This window comes from Mixophyes fleayi, chromosome 3 (genome assembly GCF_038048845.1).
Source record: "Mixophyes fleayi isolate aMixFle1 chromosome 3, aMixFle1.hap1, whole genome shotgun sequence".
Classification (NCBI taxonomy): domain Eukaryota; kingdom Metazoa; phylum Chordata; class Amphibia; order Anura; family Limnodynastidae; genus Mixophyes; species Mixophyes fleayi.
The window spans coordinates 99,416,707-99,441,720 of NC_134404.1; the positions used below are offsets into that span (position 1 = coordinate 99,416,707).

Consider the following 25,014-nt stretch of genomic DNA (forward strand, 5'->3'; position numbering starts at 1 on the left):
CAACCAGGGTTTTAATCATTACAGCAACAATTTGCTCATATTTCAGGCGCTGGTAGCAATGGTTGCTAAAAACAGGAACTAAAATGTTAGTTTAGTTAACATATTCAGGGAGATATTAGACTCCAATTTTCCCAACCTATCTGCCATGTCCTGCTGGATCCACCAGAAACTGTAAGATATTAGTTCCCCTCCATCACTTACATATGTCTCCTGTTTACCAGTAGCTGCTGCATTTCCCACCCTAGGCTTATACTCGAGTCAATAAGTTTTCCCAGTTTTTTTAGGTAAAATTAGGTGCCTCGGCTTATACTCGGGTCGACTTATACTCGAGTATATACGGTATATATATATATATATATATATATATATATATATATTATATATATATTATACATTTATGTTGCATATATATGAAGGATGCACATTGTCAGTTTGTGTTTCAAGTACAACTGTATTGCTGGCCATACTAATGGCTGCAAATGATATAGGGCTATTACTGTATAGACACTGTATAGACACTATTAATACTATACTATGCTCAGCTAATGAGACTTCAGATGCAGTCCTTACCATGAAAGGGCTTCCTGCCAGCATATAGACTTTGTCTTGCCCTGGAGGGCCCAGGATGGACATTCTACCAACCTCTGGAGGTACCAAACCTATATACAAAAATCATTGATCTGTTTGTTTGTCTGTCCGGTTATGCATTTGGACACCTCTGCACCGCTTGGGATGAAACAAATGCAAGGTGGTCCAGTTGGATCCTGGCCAGGTTTTAAAGGGGGTTAGGGTCCCGGTCGCTGTATGTTGGGCAGAACTTTGACCCAGGAAGCTTGTTTTGAGACTTTCACTAAATGGATTTGGATGTAAACTTCACAGAGTGGTAGCATTAGATCACAGAAGACATACTAGGGGGTTGAGGTCCCAGTTGGACCTCTCATTGGTGTACGCTGGCCAGAACTTTGAACCGGGGAGCCTGTTCTGGGTCTTCCACTGGATGGATTTGGACAAAACCTTCAGAGGGGTGGCAATTGGTCTGAGATGCTAATGGAGTGGTTGGGGTCTCGGCTGGACCTCCCATTGGTGTACGCTGGGCAGAACTTTGACACACGGAGCCTATTCTGCCCCTTCCACTGGATGGCTTTGGATGACATCTTAGCTGTTAATTATTTAAAAAATGTTGACAGTTACATCCAAATCATTGATAACTTAATAACTTGAAGATTTAAACCCGGGCAATGCCAGGTACTTCAGTTAGTATAATATATGACCTTGTTTTCTACCTTTAAAGCTATTGTCCATAATTTTAGGCTCAATAGGCTATGAAAATGGAAATTTAATGGACTGAGGGAAAAAAAATCAATCTACGATGATCAAATCCATAAATAAAATGTCTTGAGTAAGGGACTGTCAGAATAGTGAATTGGATGGAGCTACTAAATGGTATTGGCACAACTGTACAAGGAGGCACGGAGTCTAACACACCCCCGGTATTCACCAGGGACCCCGTAAGGAGGTTTGGACTTCGCTGCAAAGGGTGCGCAGGGCGCAGTTCTCCAGGACAGTTACCAGTATAGTAGTGATGAGGGTGGTGAGATCAAACTGGGTCAAGCCAATAGGACAATGCAGTACCGATGGAGATCCAAAGGAATAGAGTTGCCGAAGTCAAACCAGGAGATCAAGCAAGCCAAATCAGGATTCAGTAGAAAGGTCACAGAACAAGCCGGGTCAAACAAGAGGTCAATAGTAGAAGCACAACACATGGAGTGCTGGAGGCAGGAAAGACCTGATACTCTGGCAGAGTCAGCTCTAAATAGAGGTTCAAAGTAATTGATAGGTTGGCGGTTAGTGACGTCACAGACCGCCGACGGAACGCCAGCGTAGCGTCCTGTTGCCTAGCAACGGGGCGCACTACTGCGCCTGCTCATGCTGCATATAGATGACCAAGGGAGGCTGCTTCTCTGCTGCCTAGTAATCTCGCCATAGGAACAGAAACCTAATTAGATCTGCTTAATTCAGCGCCATATATGAGACTGCACTCTGTAGACGTTGGTGTTTACATTCGTGCTGTGTTAGAGTGTATGTACAATATATGCTCAGTACCATCTGTCATGTTTATTTACTGAATTCTCCTTTCAGCCATAAAGCAGACAGAAGTATGATTAATATATACACATTGCTGCCCTCACAATCTGCTGGTGTATGTGGATGGCATTGTAATTTGCTCTAGTTCTATCTGTAATAATAAAAATATTTAATATTAATCATCGTTTTGTTGTAATGTGCAAGTTTTGTTGCCATTTGAGAATTAACTTTTTTTTTTTTTTAAAGCGAAGAATCCACATTTGAGCTATTAAACTTTTTTTGAGGGTTTGTTGAAAGCGAGGGTTCATTTTTCAAGAAATGTGCGTTAGTGGTAACATAAAAATTCATATTGTATGATAAATATTTTAAATACCTCTAGAAATAAACATTAAATATTGTGGGATTGATCACAATTATTGGTAATTATATATATTTTGAATATATCTCTGTGGATTCACAAGCATCTGTAAATCAGCAATTATCAAGTAGGGGGATGACGTTGAAGAGGTCAATTCACGAGCAGGAGAATAAAGACGAACCCTTCTCAAATTGAAGTAACTGATATAGAAGTGTGGATACAAAAACATCCAGTAGTTTGTTTCTACTTTACCATTAAGGGGGGAATTCAATTGGCCGCGTTATTGTGAAAAGTAATGCGGTCTGCACAATATTACCGATATTACGGTAATAGTGCGCATAATTACCGTTAATACGGTAATTTCAACGCCATAAGCAGAAATCTTTGTTAAAATTACCGTATTAACAGTAATACACTTAGTGTGGTGCTATTCTGGGGGGAATTGAATTCCCCCCTAAGTATTTTGGAAAGTCATGTGGTCAAACAGGAAATTATGGGTTAGAACATATTGGGCAAGTTTTCGTTTGTCCCCTCCATTAGATTCTGGGAGGAGAAGTCAGTTGGCAAGTGTGAGATGGGGCATTGCATGGTAATTGCTTCTACACAGCCCGGCCCCCTGAGGCACTTACTGATATTGGCAGGGCTTAATGATGCAAAGTGCGTCATTAAGACCCGTCTCCTGCCAGTATCTGTGAGATCGCCTGCTCTTCCAGGAGTCCAGGAGGACTTGCAGAATTTCAGGAGCCTCCCGGACATTTTGGGAGAGTTGGCAAGTATGAGTTATAAAAGGAAGCGGCACCAGCATATCCCACTAGTCAGCCTGAAGCAGTGATGTCTGTGTGGTTTGCTTAGATTACTGGTTTGCTTTGTAAATTTGCAATTAAAAGGAACATTCGATTTAAAGTAAATTGATCCACGTATGAACCACAGTGGGTTTCCTAATCTCAGCCTGCAAGCAATATATATTAACTAGAATGGTGCAGAAACTTGTATATAGCTATAAACGTACAATAAACCAATCAGCAATTGGCTTTGATCACAATAAGACTGGGTATACCGAATTTCTCCCGATGTGATATGCTTAAAGTGACTTTGCCCACTCCATAGAAATCTATAGACACTGCAGAATTGTAACGACATCGTTCCATGGTTGAACAACATTTTTAGTCAGGTTTAAAAATCAAATGAAACGATAATCTTCATCGTTGCAGCGTATATACTAATGGGATAACGGGCCAAGCGGTTGTTTATCGTTTGATTGGCCCTATAATCGGCTGTAAACGCTGTAGTGTGTCCCCAGCCTAATGCAAGTTAGGCTATAAAAAGTGATGTCTGTTTGCTACTATAGGTGACTGTCTGTATACACTTTTCCCACCTGTTTTCGGGCAACATCTATGACGTAGAAATAGATCTGAGAGCTAATAATTTTTCAGTATTATTAGAATCATCTGATAGCTTCTCCAAATATACATTCTACAAAATGACAGCAAGAATCTGATTGGTTGCTATAGTTGCAACATCTCCACTTTTTCAAACCTGCAGTTTAGTAAATATGCCCCCAGGTGTGGCCCATTACAACCAATCAGATTCTATTTTTGTAGTAAAGTTTAGAAAATGAAAATAAACGTCTGATTGGATACTTTGGGTGACAATATATTTTCTACACAGATCCTAATAAATATCCCTCAATTTATTTAAAGTTTGTTGCTCTGAACAAGGCGTATGGATGCTTAACTAATTAGGCATATGTCAGGCGCTGCAGAGTTTTCCTGTGCCTTATAAATAAACAATGATGATAATGATGATTAAAAAAGATTTTTAGAATTGTCCAATTGTAAAGCGCTACGGAATTTGCTGGCGCTATATAAATAAATTTTGATGATGATGTTGATGATGATGAATTGTTGGCAACTACAACAATGGTCATAAAATGCAAATTATATGCGCATAAACTGGAGTTTAGCTTACTGAAATTCCCCTGATCAATTAGAGGTCAGATTCAATTCCTGGGTATGTATGGAATGAAATGCTTACTTTGCACAACACAGTTTGAATGATCTACATCAGAGTTAATCAGTCTGTAGCTCAACATGGTGTATGTTCTTTTCGATCTTGTACTCTGGCTATTGTGGAACCACAAGTCCCAGAATTTCCTGAATTCTGGGTCTTGTACTGTCAGCAAACCAGAAGGCTCTGAGGCTTCCTAATAATGATTCACATTATCAAATGCCAAAACTGCTACATAGTTAAACACAATACAATCTAGTTTCACCTTCAACAAAAAAACTTTTTAGAAGCTTTGACAATATTATTTTTTTATTTTATTTATTTATTTTTCCTGTAGTTTCAGACTGCTATGTCTTTGGGTCCAGAAATAAACAGAACAATGGAGAGTATTTCCACTCACCCAATGAATATCTATTATGTTGTATTCAGCTGTAGGCATATTTTCAGTCTAGAATCATGGCTCACAGTTTAGTGAATTATAAAAATGCAGCAGGGAATTCATTGAGGTCACAATAAATCTGAGTTATTAACCCTCACTCCTCTGCTGCTATAATCCATCTGACACTTTAAAATGTATCAGTAAATTAATTTCCTGCAATCTAAGAGGATAATTCCTCTCTAATATTACTACGTGCGGATTGTACACTAAGTAGCTCTTAAATTTCATGGCAATAATTTGGTTCTTTGACTTTTACAATGTTCGCCTGTGCAGGAATTAGTAGAGATACAACTGTTCAACATTATTGTCACTGTTAACAAAAGGAACACATGGTGTGAATGAAAATTGTCTTGTCAGAGGTTTCCGTTGAAAGAGAATCTTTTCTTCCTGTATGTTTTTGGCAGTATTAATAGAATTGTTAAAGCTACAATTTTCCTCACCATGCCGCCATTATAAAAATGATAGTGCCACAGCACTGAAATCACTGGATACGGATTACAGGATAGTCATAGAATACATTTACAGTATGATTATTTTTTACTGATCTGACTGGTGAAATTATGGTAATAACTGACACTCTCTCTTAAAGGGATGCTATCATGGAAACTGTTGTCTTTATAATTTATACTTCTAAATAGAGGGCACTATCAATGCTACAACCATATCAGATAATGTTTTATTTTCTCTCTTGTATTCACTTCCGCTCTCTCCACAAGCTAGAAGTGCACTTAGCTTTGCTGGGAGTGAGTGGTAAAAATGTGTAATGTGCAAACATGTGACTGTCACATCACAGTACCTCCTCTTACCATGTTACAACCATCTCTTTCATTAAATAACAAATGTTCTGTATCCTAAAATACCACTTGGTTTAGCCTCATTAATGACTTAAATTAAACAAATAGGCCCTGATTCCTTAAGGAAAGTAAAGCAAGAAAATGAGTAACTTTGAACTTTGGCAAAACCATGTTACAATGCAAGGGGTGCACATTAGTTACTTACTTTGCGCATAAAGAAAATACTTTTTTGTCATGTAGCACACAAATACTTGAATGATAAATTAATTTGTGATAAAGCTTTGCTATAGATTGTTTTACAGTCCTGGTAAAGCCTAGAAATATGTATTTACACCTCATTCAAAATGCTTTTTCATACATATACTATATATATGTATAATTTTTCACCATTGCTACATTTTCCAAGCCTTAACCAAAGTCTTGAAAAATCACAAACTCTCTATTAGGTTCTTGGTTGCTAATATTACAATGTATATATAGCAATATGCAGTGATAAGCTCGCCAGTTCTCACATGCGCAGTGGAACTAAAAGCCCAAACTTGGGCTTTCAGTTTCAACAATAAAAAATAAATAAATAAATTGTAAAGAAAATAGATCAAAATCGATTTAAAAAAATATTTAAAAGCTTTTCCAACATAGAGAAATTATTTGAATAAAGCAATTTCTCTATCTCTATCTTGAGATGATTGTTAAATAAGCTTCCACATGCAGAGTATGGGTAAGCTATAGCCAACTAATACAGGTGAATCTTATCACAGTCCTATCGCCCTATTGCTGGTGATAACTCCTTGATGCTTAGGGTGAAGCCATAGAGTTTTCAGTCTGATAAATATGCCCCCAAGTTACAGGGCATGTTGTCTAACAATTCCACACTCTTACAAATAAAACACTCATAGTAGTGTATAATTCATATCAAACAGTATTACAAATATGTTCCTGCTTAATAATATAGTGTGTCATAAACATGGACATTGTGCTGCTATGGTGATCACTGTTCCAATTGCGATTAAGCAATTTGTCAATATATATTCTTGTCATTTGCGGCTGTAGTAGTTAGATTGAAAGATGTGTCTATATTCATTTTGCTAGCACTTTAGCAAATGTAATTTGTTGCTCTTGTCACAGATATAATTAGCTTATGTTTGTAATAATTGAATGGGAGGCCTGGTGAGTAGTGACAAAAGTTTAGAGGAGTTATTTGAAGCAGCAGAGTATCTATTAAGCAAAAGGCAAAGGGCAAATTTCTCCAACCGGGGGTAAATGTATCCAGCTGCGAGTTTCCGGTGGGTTTGAAAAGTGGAGATGTTGCCTATAGCAACCAATCAGATTCTAGTTATAATTTATTTAGTGCATTCTACAAAATGATAGCTGGAATCTGATTGGTTGCTATAGGCAACAGCTTCACTTTTCAAACCCACTAGAAACTTGCAGCTTGACACATTTACCCTCTGGAGTCCCAAGGTCATTTTGAAAAAGAAATTAAATGAAATGGGGAAAAAAATGTTTTGTTCTATCATTCCAAAAGAAAAAGGAAATATGAGTTATGTATACATTTTAAAGTTGTAAAAGGTTAAATGTGAATTAAAGGCAAACACTTCATAACTTTTTTTTTTTTTTTTTAAAGCAATAACAATGTAAAAATAACAATATAATTTTTTTTACTTTATGACTTTATACTACTTTGTACCTCATCTTACCTACCTGGTTATCATCTAGTATCCTCATCAGGAGCAATACAAGAACTTTAGGGGAACAGCTGCATCATGCAGTCGTGACCCAGGGGAGGCGAAAAAAACAGAGAGCAGAGAAACACAGTTAACACAATTCACTACTGATACATGGATATAATCCATAACCTGGGAATTTCTGGTACTTTATGACTGGTATTTTGAGATGTAGGAGGACTCAGTATCCTATAAGGTTTGGTGGAATGAGCATCAAAAGTTGGTTAGATAGTAACATGAATGAGTCTGGTAAAATGAAATCAGGATGGTCTTATCAGTGATTTGCAGTAGACAAAGTGAAATTTACTAAACTGCAGATTTTCAGGGGACTTATAAACGTGGTTGTGACAGACGCACCCTATCTGAGCTATCTCGCATATGAAAATTATATCATTAAATATAAAAAAAAAATGTCCCCTCCCTTACATTCCCTAACAACCCAGCATTCTCAGCAAATGAGTTAGGTCCTCTTTAGGGGTCGGGTAAAAAAACAAATATTGGGTCTGCTCACCTAGAGAGTATCGGCCAACACTGACACCAGCCCCTCCTGGTATCCCTAACCATTGGTTCTCACTGGTATACTGAAACCTATTGTGGCACTACAAATGCCAGCATGCACTGACAGCCCTTGCCAACCTGCACATCTGCGTATGTGCATATGCACACTTGTAGTAGTACCACAATAAATGTCCCACATAACTAAAAAATAAAGATGTGCCCCATAAATATCAAATAAATGTTGCCCCATGTAGAAATAAATGTTGTCCCATATTGATTAAGTATTAAGTTTGCATCCATAGTTCCTTTTATTTGCCCCCATAATTAACACTTCCATTAAATGTTGTTTCTTCTCTTTCCTGGTCTGCCGTATTCCAAAGCGAAGCTTGTAATCCATAAAGGGATAAAGAAAATTTTTTATGGGCGGACACACGCAAAATGAAGCAAGCTCCGATGAGCTCGGCGTAGTGGGGCCATTCATAGATAAAAATCAAGGCTTTTAAAAAGAGATTGTAAATGCTGAATAACTCCCCACCATCACCACCCCCAAAGCACTCAAAAACTAGTGATTAGTGAAAGAATACAGGTATGGCTTATTTAAAATTACTGCAATAAACTTCTTAAATTGATTTTAGTAGCGATATAGTACTGTTTGTCTTTCACTAATTAAAAGAGCTGAAATAAACAGCCTCATATGGAGCAGTAACTTCAAGGCATCATTTTTCTCTAAGCTCCAGTTCACATCTGTCAGCAGCTTTCCCTCTGAGGTATAGTCAACACTGTCGTCCAAAATGATCAGGTAGATGCCAAGAAAGAGCGAATGTTCTTTTTTTTTAAACCGCAATCCGATGAGTTACAAGGTAAACAAAGCGGAATCAGCAATTTTCAAAGGTGACTTGATGAGAAAGACTGACAAATAGGCAGAAATCCCACTGTCTAGGCCAGCGCTGACACAATCTGCTCACACACTTGGAGTTTGCATCTTGAGGCCCTGGGGATTTAGGCTGCCCCAGATTGCTTTGATAAGTCATCTATACCTTTCTAGAAAAAGAGACGTTACAGAATTGTCCTGCTATCTCAAGCCTAGGAAATTCTCATTCTGTTTCTGGTGCTTCTTCATTCCAACGTTCTATGGCAGTTAATCATTTTACAGGTGTCTAGGGGATATTTTTTTCTACAACTGCACACGATTTTAATATGCTGTGTTTTAAAACCACAAGTCATATTTACTTACTGTGCATTTATATGCAAATTCTGCAGAACAAATATTATTAATACAGATCCACAATAATAATCTATTATACAATAATGAGTTCTGTTGAATGATAAAAATACAGTACAAGAACAATTACAGAAAGCAAGACATACACACTTTATACATTCACATATGGGTGCATACTTAAATACCTTCCACTGGTCTTCATTCATGGAAAGGGGTAGAGTTTAATCCTTTACTTTCATCAGAAAGTAGGCTGTGTGCAATGGATGTATCGGATGGACGGTTGGGGTGGATTGGCGATGGACATTGTTTTATCCTGGTTTGGCTTGGATACATACATAATTCCATATGCCTCGGCTGAGTGCCATCACTGCAATGGTCTTACTGAAAATGCAACCCTGATAAGCATGCCCAACTATCACATTTGAACCACTTGCATAATAAATTATTAATGAATAATACAAGTTATATATATTATATAATGAATAAGTACATGCATATACCCAAATTATGTGCATTTCAAAAAAACACAATTTATGTTCGTTTTGCATGCCTTAACTCAGGCCCTGTAACTTTGTCATATTAAACTTCATTCAATAAGGTTCTGTCTTTATGTTCTTAAAGAATCCACGTCAGATAGGCTTGTGTTTTTACATTTATACTGCCGATTTTTGTTTTACAGTAACTCTGATTAAATTAGGTTGTGATTCCATTTTGGGATCCATCAGGGAGTAACTGAAGACTTCCTAAGAGTATCGACTCCTGAAGTAAATTTTCATGGCGGGGATACTTGAAGTTTAAGCGAGTACAAGATAGATTTTTCAGCAGTTTAGACAGACTAGGTGGTTCTGTTTCTGTTAAACCTTTCACCCCATCATACATCCACCTACTTCAAATTAAAACAACCCAGACTAGCAGGAATTGGAGACTGAATACAATAAGACACTCACACCTTTGCCTAATGCACCTTTATGCAAACATAAGAATTTGCTTAGTAAACATTCTAAAATGCAAGAAAATGTTCGCAGACAGAAAGGAGTACTTGGTACCATTCACAAAAACAATGACTATCTGATACACATTCCCAGACATTAGCCTGTACTTGGCGATGAAAAGCTTGAGGAACTCATAGCCCAATGCACATCATATGCTTATATTGCATAAAAACTGCAAATCAATTTCAGACCCATTGAATCACATTATGTTAGACATTGATGGTTCTTTAACTCTACATAAAGTAAATGCTATATAGCACAGTCTTTTAATAAAAAGTTTGCTTCACGTGTAGGGTTTACTAACACCTGCATCTAATAATAGATAACAAATTCGGCCTTTCAGGCACAGTGAATTAGCAGGATGGCCTTTGAAACAAACAACTGAAATCACTTTGCCAATCAAGCTTTAGAGTGCTTTTATGTTCTCCAGCAGTTCCAGGAAAGCTGTTTATACACTAGATTCCAGTGGGGAGTAGAAAAAAATGAAATGTGTTTGATAGGCCCAGTCTGTAGGTAATACTGTTCTATTTCTGGAAGCTGCTAAGCATCATTTATGGACTTGCAAAAGCACAGTTTATATGCTCTATTATGATGGTATCTGCTTTTTGTACAAATGTACTTTGTTTTTATTCATATTCAGGCCAAGGGTTTGGACACATTTGTGGGGGTGCAAAAGTTTACACCATCTGATGCTCAAGTTGTGCACTTGAAGTGAAGAAACATTTTCTTTATTTTGTGTGATGGGCAGGGCTGGTTGTAGACGTAGTGGAGCCCTGGTTTATATATGTAAAGTCAGCTGGAAATAATTGAAATTATACTGATCTGTATGCTAATTATTTTCGCATACTGTATAAAAATAATTTTAAAGCATTGCTAATATAAATATATATCTATAGGTAATGTACATTATTATTATCATAGATTTATAAGGCGCCACGGTGCTCCGCAGGGCTGTACAGTTGGGTAAACAGGGCATACATAAATCAGGGGCATACAAGGTATACAAAATAAATACAGACATGGAAACAAAAATAGACCAAAGAGTAGGTAGGGCCCTGTTCATGCGAGAGCTTACATTCTAATTGTAAGAGGACACAGATGAAACAAGAGGGGCGAGTATGGCTTAAGCTGGGTACACACTACAGAATTTTCCACCAACTTTTTATGCCGATCGATTTTACATCCGATTTTATATCCGAACGCTCGGTCCATGGACTGCATACACACTAGCCTTGTTTTAGACGATAAAGGGAAGAGCGGCCGCCCCGTTAGCGACTTTTTACAGACATGTTGTCGTGAACACAACATGGAGGATTGTCGTGGATCGGTCGGAAGTTTATACACACTACACAACGGAAACGAGATTGGAAAGAAAATATTTAACGGTGCGACGAACCAAATGAGGCGACAATCGTCTACTTGGGCAGACTTTCGACCATCGTGTCACTACACACACTGACCCGACTTTTGAACGAGCGGTCGTATGTCGGCTGGTTGAGCCGATTATTAGACATAAACCCTGTAGTGTGTACCTAGCTTTAGAGTGGAGATTGGGTGCATTAGTGTGATTAGCATTGATGGGAGTAGGGTAATCTCTAATAAAGAGATGGGTTTCAAAGAGCATCTAAAGAGTTTAAGGCTGTGAGAAAGTAAGAAAGTCTGATTACAGTGAAGAGGGCCAGGGAGTGGTCTCGGTTGGGTATGGTGTCGGTAGGTCAACTTTATGACACAAATGTACTTAAATCCTTCGAACAGTTGGTTGGGGAATTCTCTGTACCCAGAACAATGTTTTATTCTTGCCTTCAATTACGACACGCCCTAAACACACAATTTAAAGGGGAGACATTGGTGTTTGGGGTGGATCCACTGAGGAAACAATTACAGGCCTTGGGTTATAGAGGTCTGATCTCTCGAATGTATTCATGTCTTCTGTATAAATCCACTGCAGATGATTTGGATGGTTTGAGGAATCAGTGGGAAATAGATATTGGCCCTTTATCAGACAAGGAGTGGGGAATGGTTACAGACAGTACTAAAGGTTATACTTCATCATTAAAATTTCAACAAATACAGGTGTTTATCTTACACAGGGCCTACTTTACCCCTATTATATTGGCAAAATTTCGCCTGGATGTTACCCCTAACTGTCCGAAATGCAATTCGATCAATGCTAACTTTTGGCACCTTCTATGGCAGTGTTCATGTATACAAATCTTCTGGCGAAGGATCAGGAGATGTATTCAGGTTACTGAAATTGAAGTGTCTCTTAGTTCACCGGCCACTTGTCTCTTTGGGCTCCGATTGAAGGGGAAAGTTAATAAAATGACAAAAATGTACATTTCACAGTTATTGATGTTGGCTAAGGTCTGTATAGCGAGGCTGTGGTTGGCCCCGACGAGTCCCACGGTTAAAAATTGGAAGGCACTAGTTAATACCACCATAAGGCACGAGAAATTTGTTTATACTAGCAGACAGGCTCTGAAGAAATTTGAGAATATATGGTACAGATGGTTAGAGTCTCCATTCTATCCTGTGTCATCTAGTACAGATGCTCTATTTACTTAACTGTATGGCTACCGCAGTTCTTATAATAAGTATCTGAGTCGATGTAATAAACCCTGCATGTGTAACATACTTATGTATAAGCATTTACGATGTATGATCCTGAATGAATATAGCACATTAATTATTATTATGCTTTATTGTAATCTTGTAAATTCCGTCATTTAATTCTGATATGTATGCGATTGTTTTTCTTTTCTTTTTGTTGTTTGGTATGTTTATATCTTAAAAAATTTCAATAAAAATACTGGATTTAAAAAAGAAAGTCTGATTAGGTGTGGGACTGCATTGTGTAAGGGGAGCAACACGGGAGAACTCTTGTAGGCTGGAGTGAGAGGTTACCAGAGACAAGGTGAGGCGCAGGTCAGAGGAAGATCTTGAAATGAGGTTTGAGATGTATGTATGGGTGGTGCTGAGGTGTTTGTAGGTAAGGGTGAGTAATTTGAATTGGATCCTGGAGATCACAGGGAGCCATTGTAGGGATTTGCAAAGTTTTGTGGCAGATGTCGAGCGATGAGAAAGTTCAATCTTACTGCGTTATTTAAGATGCATTGAAATGGTGATAAATGGGTAAGGGGAATCCCAGATACCAAGAGGTTACAGTAGTCAAGCCAGGAGATGATGAGACAATAGATAGGAAGTTTGGTAACATCATGAAGGAAAAGGGCAGTTTCAGTGGAATTTTGGAGGGAGAAGTCTGATTAAACATTTGAGAATGGAGTGAGAGGAGAGAAAGTATTATAGCAATATATACAATACATGCACATTATACATAGATAAATATTTAAAATATTAAAGTTTCAATCTCTCCATGAATCCCCCCTCATGATCTGATCAGGGTGAGTGCCATGGAGGCTCCCAATCACTTGCATGACAATGTTAAAAGCATAGATAAGCCCATTGGAAATGTAAATGGATGTGTATGTGTACATAGTGTGTCATTGTTGACACACTGGGATATATGTAGCAACCTGCAGTGTAGTAAAATCACAGATTTTGACAAATTTGCCAGCAGGATTTAAAATGGCAATCATTGTGGGGGACAGTAATACCCCATTCATACTGCACCAAAATCCCGGGTTTTTGCCGGGGCGAGCTCAAACGACCCGGGTCTTGGTGCAGTATGAATGGTACAAGTCAAAAATCAGGGGTCTAAAAACCCGGGTCTTCAACCCGGGATTTATCGAGGGGTAATTCCCGGGTCGGACCCGGGTTGCCTGCACTATGAATGGTGCAACCCGGGTTTTTCAACCCGAGTTGCACAGAAAACAAGCTAATTGGCTGTCTGCCTGTCTCTGGAGGATGATGTCATCGGTGGGAGCCCGTGAAAGAAAAAAAATCAGTCACCTTTCAATGACATCACCATTTTTCAGCCAATGAAAACTGCTTTGGTGATGACTCCCACAAATTGCCAGGGCACAGACTTGTGCAGTATGAATGGGGTCAACCCGGGAAATTCCCGGGTTCGAGGTGCAGTATGAATGGTGTTTCTGAGCTGGGACGCTCCGAGCCCCGGCAAAAACCCGGCTTGAAAAACCCGGGATATTGCCGGGGCGGCAGTATGAAAGCGGTATTAGAGGCATGAGAGAAGGCAACGAGGTTGGTAATAATATATCTGAGAGGGGGCAACAAGTGTGTCAATAAAAGTTATGTTTCTTTGAACGCACCTATATGGAAACCTCTCTCTAGAAATCCTGTTTTTGCCGTTGGAGAGGCATCATGGTTAGACGTGGACACATCACCAGATGGAGGCCTACTGTACTGGGTGGCTGGGGACACATGCAGTGATGATGATAACCATCAGTAAGTAGCACTGTCTTCTGATTTGATGTTTACTTACTGACCTGTCTTTTGACTCTATTAATAAATTGTCATGTCTACTTTTAAATATGCCGATTTGTCTTTTTCTATAAATTTTCCAGCTGATTTTTTCTGTTCTATTTTTTACCCTGGTGTTTATTTTGCGCTGGTTTTCTCTTTTTTGTCTATGCTATTGTTGTGGGTTGACCTTCCCCACATCCAGCTGCAGCTTATCCCAGGTCATTATACTGCAATTTTTTAGCGCCTGATCTATTTTTTCTTCCATAACCATAATAATAACAATTGACCATAACAAATAAAGAAAATGTTTCCCCTTCAGTGCCACTGACTGGTCTTCTTACTACCTACAAAGAGATAGCGCAGGGAATACAGCGCAAGCCCCTGTGCATACGATAGGAAAGGCGCACAAATGTCTAAGTAAATTTTCCTAATTTTTCTAAATAAAAACCTGAGATATGATTATCGCAGCAGCGCCCCCTGTATGTTGCACCCCTGGGCGGTCACCCAGTCAGACCGTACCACGGGCCGTCACTGTGCATTGGATATTTAAATGTGCTGGTAGGGTTGGAGAGGGCTTAGATATGGAAATGTCTCCCAGGTTACAGATAGGTGCACAGACGTTTCCTCCCTGCAATAGGACTTGAATTCTTGTGACCCGTGTACCGAACCTGGCTTGTTGACTCCGAGTTGCCTTCTGATTCTGCCTGACTCCAGTCCTGTGTACCGAACCGGCTTGTTGACTCCGCTACCACCGCTTCACTCCGCTGTACTACATCTTGAGGCGAACCTGGGGACCGCGACCTGCGACTCCTGGCAGCGAAGCCCACCCCGCCTTGCGGCGGTTCTTGGTGAACACCGGGGAGATCGTTAGACTCCGCACCTCAGGTAAGCCAGCGCTAATCAAGATTAGTAATATAGTATCCAGAATCTGTTACAGTTTGCTCTGACCATGGATACCACAGCTAAAGATCTGTTGGAGCATTTAGTAGGAAGGATGGATAAACAAGAAGCTAACCAAGAGCAACTTTTAAAATTCCTCAATAGTCTATCCACTCGCTTGGATGTTGTCCAGAACACCCTAGTGGCTGGTGGATCACCTGGGCCGGCAGTGGCCCCTGTACCTCAGGCCGCAGCAGCAGCTTCTTCCTCGCAGCTACGGTTACCTAACCCACCTAAGTTCGATGGAGACCCTAAAAATTGCAGAGGATTTTTAAATCAATGCTCCATACAATTCGAGCTTCTACCTGGGAACTTCCCCTCCGGAAAAACGAAAGTGGCCTATGTGATTTCGTTATTGTCCGGTCAAGCTTTAGCATGGGCTTCCCCCTTATGGGAGAGGGACGACCCCATTCTACATAACTTCAACCTCTTCTTGTCCATCTTCAAGAAAATATTTGATGAGCCAGGAAGGGTGTCCAATGCCGCTTCCGGCTTACTACGTCTCCGCCAGGGAAACCAGTCTGTGGGGCAGTATGCGGTCCACTTCAGAACCATGGCCTCTGAACTTCGCTGGAACGATGAGGCTCTAGTAGCTACATTCTGGCAGGGCCTTTCAGACCGAATCAAAGACGAGTTGGTATCCCAGGAACTCCCTACGTCTTTGGACGACATTATCTCCCTCTGTGTCAAAGTTGATTTGCGTTTCAAGGAACGTAATTCCGAGAAGGAACAGTCGCGGCGTAGCATGATTCGCTTGGCCCCCAACTTCCAAACCCCTGTTCTTCCCCCTGAAGAGCCCATGCAACTTGGGAGGACCCGCCTATCAGCCGAAGAGAGGGAGAGGAGATTTCGGAACAAGTTGTGTTTATATTGTGGAGAGAGTGGCCATCTTCTGAGTTCTTGTCCCAAACGCTCGGGAAACGACAGGGCCTAACGAGTTCTGGAGCTGTGTCGTTGGGCCTCTTTTCTCAGTGTCAGTCAGTTCCCAATAGTAATGATTGCCTGTCTATTCCCATTTCCCTTCAGTTAGGACAAAAGACCTTCCCGCAGTCGGCTCTTCTAGATTCCGGAGCCGCAGGAAATTTCATTTCTGCCACAGTAGTTAAACAATTCGCTATTCCCACACAAGCCTTGGAACAACCCATCTCTCTGATGGCCATTGATGGGGGAAGAATCCCTGAGGGGTCCATCTTGGTACGCACTATTCCTCTTCTACTTCAGATAGGAGCACTTCATCGGGAGAAGATTTCTTTTCTAGTAATACAGAGATCTACCAACCCAGTCATCCTAGGACTTCCTTGGTTTCGTGCCCACTCTCCCACCTTGGACTGGAAATCTGGTCACATATTGTCCTGGGGACAGTCCTGCTTCTCTCGCTGCCTACAGAGAGTGGTTCCCCCGAATAGTCCCAGACGTACCCAAGAATTTCCTGTGACTCTCCTGCCTGAGCCATACCAAAACCTTCTCTGATGTTTTCTGTCAACAAGAGGCCACTAGACTTCCTCCTCACAGAATCTGGGACTGTGGCATTGATCTGATACCTGGTAAACCCATTCCCAGGGGCCGTGTTTACCCCCTTTCCCTCCCGGAATCTAAGGCTATGGAGGAGTACATCCAAGAAAATCTAAACAGGGGCTTCATCCGCAAGTCTGCCTCCCCAGCTGGGGCTGGCTTCTTCTTCGTAAAAAAGAAAGATGGGGGCCTCCGCCCTTGCATTGATTACAGAGGCCTGAATGCCATTACCGTTAAAAATCGGTATCCACTGCCACTGATTTCTGAACTATTTGACCGGATCAAGGGTGCCACCATCTTTTCTAAACTTGACCTCAGAGGAGCGTATAACCTTATACGCATTAAGGAGGGGGATGAATGGAAGACGGCGTTTAACACCCGAGACGGCCACTTTGAATATCTGGTCATGCCTTTCGGGCTATGCAATGCCCCAGCCATATTTCAGAGCTTTATGAATGAGCTGTTTCAAGACCTCTTGTACCAATCTGTAGTCATCTACTTGGACGACATTCTCATCTTTTCTCAAGATCTAGCATCTCATCGTACTCATGTATTGGAGGTCCTCTCTCGTATCCGAAAAAATCAGTTATTTTGCAAATTGGAGAAATGCACCTTCGAGCAGAGACAAATTCCCTTCCTGGGATATATTATTTCGGGCACCGGTCTACAGATGGATCCCACAAAATTGAAAGCCATACTTGACTGGCCCCAACCTTCAGGCCTTAAAGCCACTCAACGCTTCCTAGGATTCTCCAACTATTATCGTCAATTTATCAAGGGGTACTCCTCTCTCGTGGCTCCCATCACAGCATTGACCCGCAAATCTGCTGATGCTGGTATTTGGTCCTCTGAGGCTATCCAAGCCTTTATATTATTAAAGTCTCTCTTTTCATCCGCACCCATTCTTCAACAGCCAGATTGTTCTCGTCCCTTTGTCCTGGAGGTAGATGCCTCTTCTGTTGGCACAGGAGCCGTACTATCACAGCGAGGTCCTTCTGGAAAACTTCATCCCTGCGGATTCTTTTCCCGTCGCTTTTTACCTGCTGAGAGGAATTATGGGATTGGCGACAAAGAGCTCCTGGCCATCAAATTGGCTCTCTCTGAATGGAGACATTTACTAGAAGGAGCGCAATTCCCTATCACCATATATACCGACCATAAGAATTTGCTTTACTTACGCACTGCCCGATGTCTAAATCCTCGACAAGCAAGGTGGTCCTTATTCTTCTCACGCTTTGATTTCAACATCACTTTTCACTCAGGATCTAAGAACACGAAGGCAGACGCCTTATCTCGCTCTTTTGATCCAGCTGACATGGAATCCTCGGAAGATAAGAAATTCATTGTAAATCCATGTCAAGTATTGGCAGCTACACACCTGAAAAAGGGCTGTCCTCCAGGCAAAACATTCATCTTGCCACATCTACGCACCCGGCTCCTTCACTGGGCTCATCACTCACTCTTCTCTGGGCATGCCGGCATTCGCAAGACCTGGGACTTATTGTCCCGAAGCTACTGGTGGCCTTCCTTGCTGGAGGATGTGAAGAGATTTGTTGCTGCTTGTTCCAAATGTGCTCAACACAAGACCTCTAGGAAGAAGCCTTATGGATGCTTGCTCCCATTACCCATTCCTGATTACCCTTGGTCACAGATCTCCATGGATTTTATCACGGACCTTCCCCCTTCCAAATCCTGTACTGTAGTGCTTGTGGTCACGGATCGCTTCTCTAAAACAGCTCACTTTATTGCTCTCAAAGGCCTTCCTTCTTCCTCCTCCTTAGCCGATATTTTTATTAAAGAAATATTTCGCCTCCATGGCTGTCCTCAACATATTGTCTCCGATAGGGGATCACAATTCATATCAAAATTTTGGCGGTCTTTTTGCAATAAATCCGGGATTAAGCTTGACTTCTCTTCCGCATATCATCCCCAGTCCAATGGGGCTACTGAGAGAACCAACCAAGAATTAGAGAAGTTTCTAAGAATATTTATCTCTAGTAACCAAGACAACTGGGTGGACCTTCTCCCTTGGGCCGAGTTCGCCCATAACAACCATTTTCATGAGGCCATCTCTAACTCCCCCTTTTTTGTTCTGTATGGCTGCCATCCTAGACTACCCACCTTCTCTCAAGTCTCATCTTCTGAAGTTCCAGCAGTGGACTCTCTGGTTCGTAACTTCTCTGATATTTGGGAACAAACCAAGACAAACTTAAAACAAGCAACTACTCGTTCCAAAAAATTCTACGATAAAAGGAGAAGAATGACTCCAAGTTTTGCAGTTGGTGACAGGGTATGGCTATCCACCCAGAACATTCGTTTAAAGGTTCCCAGTAAAAAATTTGCTCCCAAGTTTATTGGCCCATTTGCTATATCTGAGATTATTAATCCCGTAGCCTTTAGATTGAGTCTGCCTCCCTCCTTACGCATACCCAATGTCTTCCATGTCTCCTTGTTAAAACCGATGGTAACCAACAGATTCTCCACCTCATCCAGAACTCCTCCTCCTGCTGTGGATCGGGATCAAGTTGAATACGAGATTAAAACTATCCTAGATTCTCGTAAAGTTCAAGGTGCCATACAGTTCTTGGTGGATTGGAAGGGTTACGGCCCTGAGGAGCGCTCATGGGTAAGAGCCATTGACCTACATGCTCCCCGTCTACTTAAATCCTTCCATAAAAAATTTCCTTTGAAACCCTATTAGGTGTTCGGAGTCCACCTTTATGGCAGGGGGTACTGTTACGGACTTACCTTATCCCCGCCGCTCCGTCCAGCCGCACTTCCGCATTCAGGACCATGTGACCGCACCCGGAGGCGGTCACATGACCACAACCTAGAGGCGGGGATTTTGAATCCCCTTCTGTATAAAAACCTCACTCTGACACTCGCTGAGTGTCAGAGCAACACTTACCTGTTCCTGGCTCCTGCTCTTCGTGGATTGCAGTGTCTTCCTGTTTCCAGTGTCTCCTGTGTGCTGATCTCTGCCTGTTTGACTTCCCTGGCTCTCTAATCCCTGTGTACCGACCCGGCTTGCTGACCATTCTCCTATTCTTGTGACCCGTGTACCGAACCTGGCTTGTTGACTCCGAGTTGCCTTCTGATTCTGCCTGACTCCAGTCCTGTGTACCGAACCGGCTTGTTGACTCCGCTACCACCGCTTCACTCCGCTGTACTACATCTTGAGGCGAACCTGGGGACCGCGACCTGCGACTCCTGGCAGCGAAGCCCACCCCGCCTTGCGGCGGTTCTTGGTGAACACCGGGGAGATCGTTAGACTCCGCACCTCAGGTAAGCCAGCGCTAATCAAGATTAGTAATATAGTATCCAGAATCTGTTACAATCCTTAATTAAGAAGGTGATTAGATGGGAATCTGACACTAACCAGAGGAATATGAAATTGTTTTGTTTAGCATATTTTGCTATATATTTGATAATACAGGATGGTTATAAACTATTTGTGTAACACTGAATTAGCCCCACAGTGGTGGCATCACCAGATAGAGTGTGAGGGTTGGCTGAATGCGTTTCAACTCATATTTGTACCCTGGTTAATAGGTAAGAGTAAGACTCAATGGTGATGGTAATAACACATTCTAGTTGCACAGGAGACACATGTAGTGACAGTGTGTACACAACCGTATACACCAAATTCCTATGTGTCTGATTGATGCTACAACCAATAACATACATAAGACTACAGTGGGTCAAGATTGAGGACCAAGATCTTCAGTCAATATTAGCAACTAGACCTAATCAAGGTGATGCCAAGGGCGTAAACTGGGACTTCACTGCGCATGTTCAGAAGAGCTCTTTTTAGAGAGGGTCTTCGGGTTAGGGACATTGCAGAACCCCCCTCACCTCCAGGCACCATACAGGCTGCACCCCTGCAGTTGCGGTAGTGCCGTCACTGCCTCTGCAGGCATTTTTGTAGTAGTGAACAGAAATGTTCTGTTACTTAGGTGGTAATGCAGCTTTAATCTATTTATAATTCTGCTAGCTATAACCCTAATTACAGCTCTCTTACAACATACAGTACAATATGTTTACTGTTTAAATAGATATGCTAACATCTGTTATAAGGCATGGCATGGTATTCAGAAACACCCTAACATCATTTCATATGAAGTTACATTCCAACTTCACAAGACAACAATCTCATTAAGTTACTACAAAATGTCCTAACCTTTCATTTTATTGGTGAGTATTTTGGGACTGATTTAGTCAAGTGTAAGACAATTCGAACTCTCTAGTATTAAGCCAAACAGCAGGGAACAAAAGACGCTTAGCCTCTCATTCACTGCCCATCTTGTTTCATTCTACTGTATTCTCAGCAAAGGAAAAAGTACAGAAGAGGGTTACTGGAATTTCATTATGTTGCTATGGCGATGATTTGATTCTATTTCAGTTATAGACTGGACATTGCAAGTCTTTGCCCATGATGTCATCAATCAAAATTTCTGACTTTAAAATTACAAATAATGAAGCAATTTTAGCCTATAAAGATCAGTCTGCTCACGGCAGGTAAAAGATGATTCTATACATTCCGTTTTATCTTGCATCCACTGTATATTTGAATTCATATTTTTCTCTGTCGAATATTCTTTTTTATAGACATTTGTAAATCCTCAAGTAGAAAAAAGCATAACAAATAAATAGAGGAAGAGTTAGAGCTCTAACAGAAATAACACAAGTAAATAGTTATTTCTATGTCTAGCAAAGCAAACTGAAAATCATAAAGGCTTTAAAAGGAATGCAGTTTTTAAGAAAGGAAGTCACAACCTATTAATGATTAACACCATGTCCTGGGTCTAGCAAAACTGAACTCATGAATAATTCATATCAGAAACACATTTTCCCCCTGCAAGGTTGATGAATGAAATAGGGAAGGCTTTTGGAAAAGATCAGCACTCGCTCTCCCAGCCTTGCTCACAAAATCGTCATGAAATTGGAGGGTTAAGACAAGTTCAGGAGACCCCAGGCACAGTCTAGTCGTTCTTCCAGGAGGGGAAATTATATTGAAATTGGTTGCCGCCACATTTAGCTCAGTTAGATGCTGACAGCTGCTGCAAAGAGTTAAGGCGTGAATGTTTGAAGTGAATTTAAGTCTATTTTTGAACTGAGCATTCAAGTCCAGGAGGAATGGTCTCTGAAGGGAGAGGAAAGCGATGAACAATACCACAGTTGGTGCAGAAAACCGTACCTTCCATACACTGCTATCTGCCGATAATTAAAATTTTCCTGTAAAATGACTTGAAAGGGAGACACATAGAAGATGAATGTAAGTACAGATGAAATCCTTTATTCAATCCTCTTTCCATAAGACTGCAGCAGTTTCTTTACATACCTTCCCCAATAATCTCCTATAGGATATTTACAGTTGTGTTTCAGCTATTGAAAATGTAGTTTTGAATCTATGGCTTAGGCTGCGTACAGTGTTTTCCTGTGGCTTCCTTTAAAAACCTGAATTGAGAATGTTTAATGTTTCCTTCACACCGGTCCGGTATGTTTGAAGGGAAGCAGCACCTGTACACTGCAGCTTGGAAAAATAGCAATGTTAAACATTCTTGTCAGGTCATTAAAATGCCAACCATAGTACAAGGTTTTCATGAATTTATTGTTTCCATGATCTAATGTGGCATCTATTCCTGTAATATGAAGGCGGGCAGGTGTGTATAGGTTTGAGCTCCTGTACACATATCATTTTCATGCTATGTGCTTGTAAGACAGCAGACAAGTTATAACTCAGTAAAGGTCACAGTGATCTCAAATATTTCATTTCCAGTGCTGATATCACTTCTGACTACATTAATCACACAGACACACTACCCGGGCTGTATGAATGTATGTATGTTATTTATTTCACTATGCGTGCGCTGATATTTAGTGTTCCTTTTGGAAATTTAGGTTACTGGATAATTTGGTCTATTAGAAGTTCAAATGTGAATTGAAATCAGGTAAACCAACGACTATGCTAGTTTGACTCCCTATGTTTAGATTCAGATAGAAAGTGTTAAATGGCTTAGCGTTGTACATTTAAACTCAAACCTCAGACATTAATATTCTGCATGAAACTGTTATGTATTTCTCCCCCTATCCCTATCAGTAGGCTGTGGTGCTGATTTGTTTTCAAGGCACAGTCTGACTGTGGTATGAGATGGAACGCTGCTAAATATATCCCAGGATTCCTCCATAGATGTGCACACCTAAAAGGTCAGAACATGAGCAAGTGAAAAACAACTCTGTATTAGTCTAGAAGCAGCAGATAATCCTTGCAGCATTGCCGCTCCAGTCAGAAGAAATGAAATGAAGATTTACTCCATTGGCACCCAGACTGATACAATACCATAGTGCATTGCTGTACTTGGATATAAAGAGGCTGTTAACGAGCCCCAGTGCTGGTGCTACCAGCACTAGTGCTTTAGTCACTTGTTTCAGGAATTCTGCATATGAACACGTCTGTCAATCAGTTTCACTAGTTGTTAGAGATCCTTGTCTGTAAATAAAAGATCAACCTGTTCTTATATAGAGGGACCCTGAAAACCTCAGTTTTGTGGTAATATCTGTCACTCGATTAACCGAATGGCAAATGGATGATTAATGGGAATTTGTCAGGATGGCAGAGCTGTGTATTTTAATGAAGGTGGATTTTTTTATGTATATTATAATTTATATTAATATAAGACCTAGTCCTCTGTAGTCTATGTATCTGCATCTAACTTTAGGTCACTGACACACCTAGAGCTCTCTGACATAGATGGTTTGGCTAGTTCCTTGTAATCCAATTGATGTTGGTCCTAATGTTATAAACAGTGACACAGATTGAACCACCAATAATTTCATAGTAAATATTCTTCATTTAGTGCGTTCTATGTAAACAACATATTGGTATACTGTAATAATAACATAGATTACCAGTGTATACAACTATACAGGGAAGAACAAAATCAGGACCTAAATAAGATCACCGAGGAAGTTGTAGATAGCAGTAAGGTATTTCTTATGTCGACCGTGTAGGTTCTCTGTATATTACAGCATATCTCTTATTATTTATTCTTAACCTCTCCTTTCAGAAGTTATAGACTATAGCAGTCCATTCAATTACATATTGTATCAGGCTGCAGAGTAATTAGTCCTTAGCATGCTAGAGAGTAAATTATATATTTTTCTATTAGATTTCTCATAATTCAATCATATGTTGTATGTATGACTGCATTAATTAATGACCAGCTCCAAGTCTATAAAGCAAATGGGACAATAGATTATGTTTTACATGTTATTCTGCCAAGGAAAAGCAGTAGTAGAGTTCATGAACACCGCTGCTTGGTTAATATGCAACAATACCTGTCATGTGTTGCTGTGATTAATAAGAATAAACCACTTGTGCTATAAGCCTTCTAGCCATAAAATTCTGGCCTCCTAAATATATGTATATTTCTGACGGGGAGGTACTGTTTCCTGCACATAATTCCTTCCGTGTCCATTTTTATATGCACCATGTATTTATTGATTAGAAGCATGAACAGTGTGTCTGCTGCACATAGCCAAGCAATAAGTAGCAACCTAGATGCATCTGTAGCTGAAGGAATTGAGCATCTATAGGTGACATAATGAGGGAGGCTCCCGTAATGAGTGCACAAATATGTAGACATTAAAATAAGCGAATAAAGAAGTTGAAAAGATCTATTTTGAATAAATAATGTGTTCAGATAGCAGCTATTTATAGCAGCTATTTGTACAGAATAAGGTATAGTTGTATCCAAATTGGGAAATAAAAAAGTGGGGAGTAAAAATGAAACACAGGAAAGAATGTAAAACTGTAGGCTCCATGAAACAGATGAAAGAGTGCCTTGCTCATGTGAGCTTACAATCAATACGATGATAAACTGATGCTGCTGGAATTTGAACACACTTTTGCAATGTTTAGTGTTAAACACAAATTAAATTAACAATTGATTTGGCTTCGGCTATGTAGAAATCCTAATTAAGCACTCATTTTGATTTCTCATTTAGATATTTTAACTGCATCTGCACTATCAGAAAAACAATTAATGCAGCTAATCTCTA

At 40.4% G+C, this 25,014-nt stretch overlaps 1 protein-coding gene across 2 annotated transcripts in view; it reads left to right on the forward strand.

Annotated features, from left to right (window-relative positions):
- Positions 1-25,014, forward strand: part of SCHIP1 (schwannomin interacting protein 1) — a 312,923-nt gene that overhangs the window by 200,281 nt on the left and 87,628 nt on the right. Inside the window, exon 1 of one of the 2 annotated variants that reach the window (XM_075202063.1) lies at positions 21,864-22,228. The exons of the other annotated variant lie outside the window; for it this stretch is intronic. Coding sequence (XP_075058164.1) covers positions 22,223-22,228 — 6 coding nt within the window. The 5' untranslated portion in view covers positions 21,864-22,222. Of the gene's footprint in view, positions 1-21,863; positions 22,229-25,014 lie in introns of those variants that run through there. 2 annotated transcript variants of the gene reach the window in all.